Source organism: Mustela nivalis (genome assembly GCF_964662115.1).
Source record: "Mustela nivalis genome assembly, chromosome: 4".
NCBI lineage: Eukaryota > Metazoa > Chordata > Mammalia > Carnivora > Mustelidae > Mustela > Mustela nivalis.
The window spans coordinates 86,318,174-86,330,375 of record NC_139023.1 but is presented as its reverse complement, the minus strand read 5'-3'; the positions used below and the strand labels follow the sequence as shown (position 1 = coordinate 86,330,375).

The following is a 12,202-nucleotide window of genomic DNA, read 5'->3' as shown; positions in this document are numbered from 1 at the left end:
ACTTTCTGAGGAACTTTCTTAGTAGCTGCACCAGTTTGCATTCTGACCAACAGTGCGTGAGGGTTCCTCTTCCTCCACATTCTCAAATACACTTGTTTTATGTGTTTTTGATTTTAGCCATTCTGACAGCTGGGGGGTGATAGCTCATCGTAGTTTTGATTTGCATTTTCCTGTTAAGTGATGTTGGGCTTCTTTGCATGTTGCCTGTTAGTCATCTGTATATCTTCTTTGGAGAAATGTCTGTTCATGTTTCTGTCCATTCAGTTGGATTGTTTGCTTTTTGGGTGTTGAGGTGTATCTGTTCTTTATACATTTTCGGTAGTAACTTTTACTGGATATGTCCTTTGCAATATCTTCTTCCATTAATTTTGTTTGTTTCCTTTGCTCTGCAGGAGTTTTTTATTTGATGTAGTCCCAATAGTTTATTTTTGCTTTTATTTCCCTTGCGTCAGGAAACATATCTAGAAAAATGTTTCTATGGCTTATATCAGAGAAGTTACTCCCTGTGCTCTCTTCTAGGATTTTTATAGTTTCAGGTCTCACATTTAGTTTTTTAATCCATTTTAGATTTTTTTTTTTAAAGATTTCATTTATTTATTTGACAGAGAGATAGAGAGTTTACAAGTAGGCAGAGTGGCAGGCAGAGGGAGAGGGAGAAGCAGGCTCTCCACTGAGCAGAGAGCCCGATGTGGGGCTTGATCCCAGGATCCTGGGATCAGACCTGAGCCGAAGGCAGCCGTTTAACCGACTGAGCCACCCAGGCACCCCTAGATTTATTTTTGTATATGATTAATTTTCATTCTTTTGCATGTGCATTTCAATTAAAAAATTAAACATATTCAGTTTCAACTGAAATGCAATAAATCAAATTTAAAAATCAGGTGTATTTTAAATAATTTATTTTACTTGTTTGTTTTTAGGCACCCATCAATTATTTTTATTGATGAGCTGGATGCACTTTGTCCTAAAAGAGAAGGGGCTCAGAATGAAGTGGAAAAGAGAGTTGTAGCATCGCTGTTAACATTGATGGATGGTATTGGTTCAGTAAGTATAGCACCAGTATCGACTCCGTGTAAGAAAGGATTGGCTCCTAATAATATATGTATGTAGTAGCAAAAACTATTAAATATGTCAGAGTTTGGTCAGATCAATAAGAAAATTTTTAAGTCTTATATACGCATGTAAAAATGGATTCTTTTAAGGCTTTAAGTTGGACAAGTCAAAGAAATGAGTGAGAATAATGGAAAATATGTTTGTACAACGTTTAAAAAGAATCTACCCATTTTACCAGATTCTCTGATAGGGATACACTCGCATATTAATAAAAACTATGTGCTGATTATGAAAGGAAGATCCATAGGAGTATGACAGGAATGAAGAAAAATTCTCTCAGACCCCTGACAGCCATTTGCCAGAATACATTTCTTATTCTGGATTGTAAATAACTCATTTTTTAGAGTCATGTTAGAACCAAAAGAAATTTTAGAATTCATGTGGTCCCAAACCCTTTTTTTGCACATGAAATGACTGGACAGTTGACACTTTCTGATTTTTACTATCTATTGGTAGAAACTAAACATGGGAAAATAATGTGAAGGTTGGGTTTTAAGTCTCCATTATTTGTTAACATGTGTTACCGTTTTTTAAAAATTATTTATTTTAGAGAGCATGCACAAGTGCTCATGAGCACATGTGCACAGGCAGGGGGAGGGGTGGGGGAGAGGGAGAGAGAACAATGTTAAGTAGACTGCCCACCGAGCATGGAGCCCAATGTAGGGCTCAGATCCATAACGCATGAGATCATGACCTGAGCCACAGTCAAGAGTTGGCCACTCAACTGACTGAGCCACCCAGGTGCCCCAACATGTGTTACAATTTTAAGTGTAACAGAAGACTTGATACCTGAGGGAGGCTGGATGACCACTTGGTTCTCAGTCTTGGTGCAACTATTTGGTGTGATTATGTCTCAGGTTTGGTTCTCAGCCCTTAAAAATTGGAGACTTCAGTGATGCTAGTATGTTGGAGGTGGCAGGGCTCTGAGGACTGCACCTCCGTAACAACACTAACAACAGACATACGTAAATTGGGATGCCAGTTTGTCCATTTACAATAAGATGTAGAATCATTAAGCCAATCACATATATTTGTTTATGGATGACTCTTTCCACTTTGAAGGCAAATATGTATGGAGAGCTATATCATAATTAGAAGAGTTCTGGTGAGTATGAGATCAGATGGAAGGCTTTATTTTGGAGGCTATTAATTGCTGCCTCTTTCTCTGCTGCCGGGATAGGTCTGCGGTGTACTGGTGGTTTTGCCTGTGGGCAGGACTGGAAGCATGTGACATGGATGTTAGTATGAAAATGCTTAAGGGCCATTGATTCTAAATTCATAACTTACAGATTTTTGTAATCCATGCATTTTCTGTTAGCACAGCCAATATAAGTGAGTAGGTTTGAGTTTCCTTATTTTGAATTATGTGTCAGTTAAGTTTGTGCCTGTGAGATTATACATGGGTCATCAGAATAAAATGTCAGATAACTTTCACAGATGGCTGATCATTATCATAGTTCTTTATAACTTGTTCCAAATGTCATTCCTATGTGAAAAATCCATATGTATTCAAGGACGGCTAATGCTCAGGTGTTGGTTCCATTGTCGTCTATATTTCTAGAAATTTAAACATTTATCAGAATAAAAAAAGTACAGTCCACATGTTTATAATATTTTTTAAAACAGCTGTGTAATAGAGCCTTGTTCTATTTGAATAATATGCAGGTCATAGTCTTTGCCTTCAAGTAGGGGAAAAGGCCAACTTAAAGTAAAACAACTATATGGTAGGATATTATGAAAATGGTGATGTTTAGATACCAAAAACGGGAGAGACATCACTTACAGTTGGAAAGGTATGTAGTGGAAAACTTTCTAGGTGAGGGAGTATTTAGGCTGAACTTAGACAAATGGGGGATGAGTAATTAAAGTGTGAAGGATAAGACTTAACAGCCTGGACACTTACAGTATGTAGCCAGTGCCTATATACATATTGCTTTTAGATGAATGTGTAATTTATTCTCATTTTATTTTGTAAGGAAGGAAGTGAAGGACAAGTGTTGGTCCTTGGGGCCACAAATCGCCCTCATGCCTTAGATGCTGCACTTCGAAGACCTGGACGATTTGATAAAGAGATTGAAATTGGAGTTCCTAATGCTGCAGATCGTCTAGATATTCTCCAGAAACTGCTTCAAAGGGTACCACATTTGCTCACTGAATCTGAACTGTTACAGCTGGCAAATGGTGCTCATGGGTACGTTGGAGCAGACTTGAAAGCCTTGTGCAATGAAGCAGGTGAGAGTGCTTTGCTACTGTGAGTCTGTATTGATGGGCTTCATAAATCTGGTTCATTTGCATACTTATTTCTTAATAGAAATAGCTGATATTTTTCCTAATCATAAGATATGTATTTATTGAAAACTAGATGATTCAGAAAACTGCAAAAAAGAAATAAAAATCTCTCATACCTCCCGAAGGTAACCAATATAATAGCACACCTACTTTCATACTTTTCCTAAGTACACACAGACACACACATACACATGTATCATCAGATGCATTTATGGCAGTATCGACGATGACTATTTATTGATACTGTGCTGTGGAAATTAGGTAGAAGAGCCTACAGGTGGATCAGAATTTCGTTAAAGGAGCAGCTTTGTATTTTTTGAAATGCTGAAAAAGTACTTAGCAAAATCTAAGAATTCTATGCTGCAGAGTATGTGATGGTGATGTTTAAGTCTGAAAGTGTATAAGAGCTGTGAGTTGACTCTTTGACTTTAAGAACGTCACTATGGCGTAAACAGTCTTTGCTTTGGAAGCCCTTAGGATCTTTTAACATTTTTGTAATTTTTCAGAGTAATTTTAACTGTGAAAAATGTTGTGCCCATGAAAAATCAGGGCAGTTTTTATAAGCTATTGAAATATTTCATCAGGAAAATAAGTTTTTACTGAAAAAAAATCTGATTGTTGTTTTTGTTTTTGTTTGTTTGTTTTTTGGTCCTAAGAGAATGTGTTTATTTTCTGGTAACCTGTAAAGGCTGGTGGACATATACCTCAAAGCATACCTGGTTTGCCAGTAATCCTAGGTTCCTTAAATTTATTCCCTTGGGGATATATTTCTAGGCCCTTTTATACTTCAGAAGAAATTTTTTTCAGTTGTTGTGTTCTGTTGTTTCAGTTTGTGACCTATCTAGCATTTTCAAAAGGTTAAGTTTTAAGAAAAGTTTAGCCCCTTTAGGTAATGGAAGAAATGGAATTTTTGAGTTGGAGCTTTAGTTATTTTAGAGATTTAGTATAGAAATATGGTAACTTCTTCCAAATTATGGATTCATAGTTAATATAGTAGGCTTTAAAAACCCTTCCTTTAGTCCTTTCATCTTTCTAGTCTGGCTCGATATATGCAGAGAAGAGAATTTAGAACAAAAAACAGGTTGGGAAGGAAAACCTGGAAGGGATATTTAGGGTTCTTCTTTTTTTTTTCTTTCCTTTTTTTTAAAGATCTTATTTATTTATTTGAGAGAGAAAGAGAGCACGGTGGAGGTTGGGGAGGGCCAGAGGGAGAAGCAGACTCCCCATGCTGAGCAGGGAACCTGACATGGCACTCCATCCTGGGACTCCAGGATCATGACCTGAGCCGAAGGCAGTCGCTTAACCAACTGAGCCACCCAGACACCTGATATTTAGGGTTCTTTGAATATCTTACTCTTGGTGGAGAAAATCAATTTTGTTTTATTCTTTTTGACCATTATCACAGTTTCCATGTTAGAGGTTTCACAGATGGAGGAAACCATAGGTTATGTAGATTACAAGGCCAAAAAAAATTTTTGGTGCATTTTGGCCTAGGGTTCATTCTTTAGTATCTTTTATAAGATATTTTTCTTAATTTCTCATATATTTCATGCACTCTGGAAGGCTCTGGGATTCTTACTGTTCAGAAACATACAGTCTAATGAAGGAAAGAGATTTGTGAATAACTACTTACACAGTGAAATATGTACTCATAAAACTATGGAGAATGCAGTGACTTTCTCTATGGGGAAAGGAAATGCTATGGTTATTCAGAAATAGCCATATCTAAGAAGAAGCTTAAAAAAAGCTCTACATGCAGAATGAGGGGGGTGAGAATGTGGGAAAGGGTAAACATTTTTTCCACTGATCCTCACACCAACCCTGTGATATAAGTATCAGATAGACTCAAGAGAGGTCTCACAGCTGGTAGGAGGCAGAGCTAGGATTTAAACTTAAGTTCATTTTATTCCAATCTATGCTCTGCATCAGAATTAAATCCTAAAAGAAATTTTTGTCAAAGTGGTGGAAGGCTTTTTTGATTTAATTTTTTATTTCAAAGGTAAGTATGTCCATAAATTTTGTCCTAAGACATTAAGGGGAAATGTGATAATGTAAATTTACATACCAGATGTAAATAAACCATCTACTTTCATGGGCACTGTAGTACCCCCAAGATCTTTAGGAGCATAACAAGAAAAGTTGAGAGATTCTACCCTTTACTCTCTTCTATTACTTGAAAAAGTTGTGAAAGGATCAGAAGGAAAGATGGAGAGGGGCCTCCACCCTGAAGATAGATAGATAGATAGATAGATAGATAGATAGATGGATGGGTAGGTAGGTATCTGGGGTATACTTGGCAAATACAAGTAGCAAATAAATATTAATAGTAATATCAGATTATCAATATTGAACTGATCTTTTTTCCTCTAGTCTAGCAATGAATTGGTTTATGAGAACATAGTTTTTAAAAATATTAGCATTATAATTAAAGTGTCCAGTAAGGAAAGTATGTGGTTTTGTGTATACTGTCTTAAATACTTACATATGTTGTGTTATGTAGCATCATTCCATATATATAGCAGAATACAGTTTAAGAACAGTGCACTAGAATTTTTTGCAAGGCATTTTTCTAAAGAAGTAGAGAATACAGTAGAAAATGGAAAAGTGGAGTTGGACAGACCCGCTTTTAAAATCAGGCTTGTGATCCTTGGACATGTTCTTTGCCTTATCTGGGCCCTAGTTTTCTCTATGGGTAGATTTAGGTGGTTTTTGCAGATGATATGTAAGTGCCCTTGTAAATATGACATTCCCTAGATATAAGGGAGGATGAGAAAGAAAGGGGGAGATTTAAAAAAAAGGATAGGAAGGATTAGAAAAAGGAAAGAGGAAAACAAATACCCAAGTTATTTACTAAATGTGACCTGGCCTCATCAGCTACCTTCTTCATACACCTGGCCTTCCTGCCCTTTATTTTTTTCTCTTTTGTACCTGTTTTTCTGAATAACTTAAGTGACTAGTCAGGGCTTTCTCCCACAGCGTTCTTAGAGACAATGCCACAAAGCAGACTCATGTTAATTGTGAAATAAATTGCATTTTCTCATTGAAACAAATTTATAATTTCTGCCTATAGACTTGACATAAGTAAATTATAAATTTGGCAGTAGTGCAACTCAAAAGGAAAGATAAACCAACTCTAAAACTCAATAAGCATTAAAAATAGTAGAATTATATTTCAGACACCCAGACATACCTGGGTGTCTCAGTTCGTTAAGCAACTGCCTTCAGCTCATGTCATGATACCAGGGTCCTGGGATCGAGCCCCAAGTCGGGCTTCCTACTCTGGGTAGGGGGAGGGGTCTGCTTCTCCCTCTCCCTCTGCTGCTCTGCCTGCTCGTGCTCTCTCTCATTCTCTCTGACAAATAAATGTTAAAAAAAAAAAAAAGAATTACATTCCAAATTCTATAGAATAGGCATAAGTGTATCCTACATATTGAACACACAGAGATATCTCCATATATTATGATGGGTATATTGAGCATAGGAAGAATAAACTCAGCTCTGTGGTAAATTTGAACTAATCTCCTAGGTATAAATAAAAAGAATTGAGCACTTAATATTGCATCCTACTTAAATTTAGAGGGGCAATTAGAAAATAATTGGAATGCGTCTCTGTCTTTTAAGATGACTACTTAGGGAAGTTTGAATTGTTGCCAGTTGTTGTTGTTTTAAGCATGTTAAGTTTTCTTGGGTAACTAGAAGCAGTTGCAATCATTACATTGACCTTAGAATTATACACAAAGTTAGAATCACTGTTTTTTAAAAAAGAATCATGGTAATATCTTAATATTTGGAAGTAGCAGTAATAACTTCTGGCACGTAGTAAGTGCTCAATAAATATTTGATCTGAGAAATACATGTGAAAGCTGGGAGACATAATCAGACTAATTACCACCCCACTGCCCCTACAGATCAATAAAAATGTTTATTAACCTGAAAGTTGAATCAGTTTTGTTTTTAAACCCCTAGTGAGATTCATCTCTCTCTCTCTCCTCTGTTGCCTTCACAAGTCCCTGTCTGTGTTGAGGAAACAACTCCAAGTGGTTCTTGCTACCTTTATAGGTAGCAGTAAATAAGGTATTAGTGTTTTGTGATGCCTAAATCACTGCTGCTATTTTTTTTTTTTTTTTGAACATTCCAGTCCATTTTTAGCTTTCCACTGACAAGATTTCTCAGCCATGGCTCTGACTGTAGACTTTGTATTTTGTTTAAAACCAGTGCTTTTCAGGAGGTGTTTTCAGTGTTAACCAGTTGTGCTGTGTTTACAGCTTGAGAATGTCCACTAGCATATCTGGGAAGGAAGGCTCTTTAACTTCCAGATTTGTGAGGACAGTGAGGTAGTCTAGCTCCAGGAGATATATTTCTGAGTATACAAATCAATTCTGTCTCTATTATTTATTCTTCTCCATGAAATCCACATTCATTTCATATGTTCTCAATTCAGGGTGGATCATTTTGAGAAGAGGTTCTCAGACTTTATCATGTATCAGAATCACCTGCAGAACTCAATAAAACAGATTGCTGGGTGAGCTCCACCTCCCAGAGTTGCTGATTCAGTCTTGGCCGCTGCTTGTGAATCCTGACAAGTTCCCAGCTGATGCTATTGGTTTGGGTACCACACTTTGAGAGCCACTAACTTAGGACATTGGTTCTTAAATGTCATACATCAGGTTCTCCTGGGAAGCTACACGCACATTCCCTCTTCATATTAATTAAGGGAAGTAGGGAACTGGAGCCAGTATTTGTATTTCCCAGCTGATTTTGAAGCAGCCAGTCTTGCAGTTGCCTGTGAGCAAATTTTCTAAATTACTGGTTTAGGCCAGTAGTTCTCCAGTTTAAACCTAAGAAGTACTTATAGAGCTTGTTAAAACACAATTCTGGGCCCCATCCTACTGGTTCGTTAAGTCCAGGTGGGACCCAAGGATTTGCGTTTCTATCATGTTATGGGAGATACCAGTGCTTTAGGTGCAGGGGCTATATTTGGAGAAGCAGTGATCTTGGCCCACAAACCCTAATTTTTGGAGACTCTGTAACGGATTTAAATAACTGGATAAATTTAGAGACTGTAAATCTCTGCCATCCTCTGATGGTGTTGAGTTTTTCCCAGAGTTTTTATGTGACAGTAATGTACTATTCTGAACTATAGTCATTCAACTCTCCTTCTAGGAAAGTAAGTGTTTAGGTTTGTCTTGGAGGTACATTACCGTATAATGGTTCTGAATAAAACTTAAAAATAATTCTGAAACATAGGAAAGCTACAATTAAGGAAACAATTGAGAATTAACAAGCATACAGATAAAAATATAGACATATGTTTTTCCTAGAACATTTGCTTGCTTAAGATTTGTGGACCTGTGTGTTCTTTGAGCTTTTTGTGCATTGACTGTCTGATGGTTTTCCTTCTTCCTGGACTGCCTTCTAGTCAGAGCAACCTTGCCCTTTTTAACAAAGGGTGGGACACAGATGTCTAATAATAGCATACATTGAAGTGATTCAGAATTTCATATAATCTAAGTGGATTATGTTTCCCATTTTTTGGTAATCTAATGGTTGTTTGTGGGATACTAATACAAAAGATCAAAGTCCCTATCGAATATATTTGTTTGTGCATGCTTTTTCAGAGTCTAGAAGGTTTACAATCTATTCCATAGTTTGTGAGAGTCGTACTACACTTGTACTACAATTGTGCTTATCTCAATTTTTCTAATCTTTTATTCCAATGTTACTAAATATTTTCTGTATCTTTTAACTTGTTTCCATATGAATGTGAAAATTGGAAATACTACAATACTGTTACTTTCAACACTTGGGTCTTTTATCTGAGCAGATATAATGTTTAATGTTGAGAATTGGGTGTGAAAGTTATTTTCAAATGTTATTTTTTTTAATCATTAATTTTTGAGCTAGAGTGTGGTGTGATATGTTGTGACTTGTCCAAAAGCCTAATGTTTTGTAGCTCACCTTTTTAAGCAAAGAGCAGCTGCATTTTGAAATGTTTTATCTCAAGTGGACAAGTTGTTTACAAGCTCAACTCAGACACATCCTGACATTTAATATCTGTATTTGTATTCTTCCTGGGATTTAGTCTGCCTTTCTAATTAATTAGTTGCATAGCCTTTTATTAATTCCTTCAAAATTTATAATGTTTTAAATTAACAGGATAGATAAGCATACCACACTTTTTTGGAAAACATGAAATGTTAATTATGTAGCAGAGACATGAGTTATATAAACTCTGCTGAATGTTAGAAGATGCTTAGCAACAATGTTTTCCAAATATAGAGATTTATTATAAACTTATCCTTCTAAGGCTGCCTGTGCCATTTCAGGAGAGTGAATATAAATAGAACTTGATTTCTTTAAGAAGTGGACTCACTCAGTCATTTTGTTTACAGTGAAAGGAAGTACTTGCTTCACATTCTAAGAATTTATCTTTAGCATCCTTGTTGATTACACATCATTTCAACATGTTCATACCAAATATTTGGGCATTGATAAGATAGCATCACATACAGGAAAAATTAAAAGTCTTATTTAAACAATGATTTTGTCATTATTACTGTTGAGTGGGGCTGGTCACAATACTGAGTCTAATTACTATAACATAACTTGTTTTCAGGTGGAAAATTTGATCTGTCTTATACCAGAATTCTGAGTTATTTTTATCTTTTATTCCCCTCTCCCACCCTTCACTAGCTTATTTTAACAGGAATTTATGGAAGATCTACTATGTACGAAGTATGCAACAGTCCAGCTCTTATGAAAGGATTTTTCTAAAATTTTCCACCATTTTTTGAATTCTGCTAATGTTTTCTAAGTTAGAATTAAAATATTGATTCTGCAAAAATGCACTATTTTTAAGTGAAGTTCAGGGAAGTGATGGTGTTTTGTGGAAAGCTTATGATGAGCTATGAGCTGTAGATTCAAATGCTACACTACTCATTTAATTTCTAGAATTCTGTTTCCTCACCCACTAACCAGGGATACCATATTTTTTTAAGAGTTCTTACGACGTTTAAAAATGTAATATGGCTGCAGTAGTCATGATTTATACAGAATCTCATATTGTCACTTTCTCTCTTTTAAAAAAAATTCATATTTTGTGTGTATTTGTTTATTCCTCTGGTGGATGCTTATTTGAATTTTGGCAGTACTGGTATTTTATGAAGTATTCTTGGTTATTCTAGTACAGGAGGTGTTAGGGAAGCTGTCAGGGTCCTTTACCTTGCTGGAGAAGTAATTTTTCCTGAATTTGTATCAGTAAAAGTCTGCAACAAATGCAAACTGTAGATAATTTGATAGGACTTGTTTTGGGGTGCTCCTCCCTGACAGATTTTCTTGCTGAACTTGGAAGCTCTCATGTCATACATAGGCAGGGTCATGGTCTCTTCCCTCTCCCCATCCCTATGTGAGTCTGCTGCAGGCCTGCAGTAGAGCAACAAAATTAAATCAATGTATCATGATCATCACTCTAAGTAAAGCATTTTGTAATGGATCATATCTTTATTCATTATTGTAGCTTGGTAAATAAGCAGTAATTATGCAGTGTAAAATCTCATGAAACAATGAATTTTCTCCTCTGTTTTGTAATTATGAAATGTAGTGATAGTTTTATTTGTGATGTTATGAATGACACTGCATAAATACTGATTATTTTTTATAAGAGGTATAATTTTTTTTTTTTTTTGTCAGTGAATTGGGTATCTTAATATTACTTTTGCTCATCATTTGAAATGAGTGGAGCCGAATGGTTTGTTTCAGAAAAACAGGTGGTAGTTTTGATTCTGTTTAAGCTCTCAGTAATAAATTTACTTCACTAGTGGAAACTTTTCCGAGTTGCCTTGCCAAGACTATAAAAGTAGGAAACTTGAGGAAAGGTTTTCTTCCTAATTAAAGCAATCACAGAAATAAAAAAAATCAGTCTGTCTAAGTAAGTTATTTCTAAGAGCTATTTTTTATTTTTTTAAAATTCTTTATCAGATCCTGTCAGTTTCATTTTCAAAATTTATTCAGAATTTGAGCTTTAAAAAAAATTTTAACTGTTTCCGTGCTCTTGTCTGGACTGTGGTGTTACTTGCTTCCTGCCCAGTCTGTCTTCCATGCCCCACCCTTTCTTATCCTTACATTGTCTGAGGTTCAGAACTTTGAACTGCAGACTTTGGAGATGAGGAGAGTTTTGGTTAGAGATAGGAACTTGGGAGTGGTCAACACTTAGGTTGTGACTGAAGCCATTGAAATGAATGAAATCACTTAGCGTGAGTGAAATTCAGACATTTATTCATTTATTGAGCCAGAGACTGCTCTGGGTGCTGGGGCTGCCTCAGTGAACAAGAAAGACTTGGACCCGGTCTTAGAGCTCAGAGTGCCCAGGCAAGTACTGCAGAGTAACAGGTAATCATGGTACCTGTGTGTGTTGGGTGTTTGTGAGTGATCAGGGAGGTTTTAGAATGCTGGTAAGGAGAGTAGAGGGGTCCTGGGGAATACCACCATTCAGTGGTTGACTTGTTAGAAAAGATCTGGTATAGGAGACTGGGGGAGTGGCCAGGAGTTGGGAAAAGAACTGAAAGAAAGTGGTGACTCAAATGGGAGAAGATTGCAGAGAGGAAGCAATTAGACTTAATTTTGTGTTAGTTACCACTAATCCAATGTGTTAGCCATTGCTTGAAGTGCCTTATACATATTAATGCATTTTTTACTCACCACAACCCTTATAAGGTTATTTTCATTCTATAGGTGAGGAAACTTAGGTCGGAGAGGTTAAGGAATTTTCCTAAACTCACATAGAGAATAAGTAGTGGAGCTA

At 36.2% G+C, this 12,202-nt stretch overlaps 1 protein-coding gene across 7 annotated transcripts in view; it reads left to right on the top strand.

Annotated features, from left to right (window-relative positions):
* Window positions 1-12,202, top strand: part of AFG2A (AFG2 AAA ATPase homolog A) — a 331,896-nt gene that overhangs the window by 16,057 nt on the left and 303,637 nt on the right. For all 7 annotated transcript variants that reach the window (XM_082728225.1, XM_082728226.1, XM_082728231.1 and 4 more), the window contains 2 exons: window positions 921-1,044; window positions 3,090-3,345. In XM_082728225.1, the coding sequence (XP_082584351.1) occupies window positions 921-1,044; window positions 3,090-3,345 (380 nt within the window). The remainder of the gene's footprint in view (window positions 1-920; window positions 1,045-3,089; window positions 3,346-12,202) is intronic.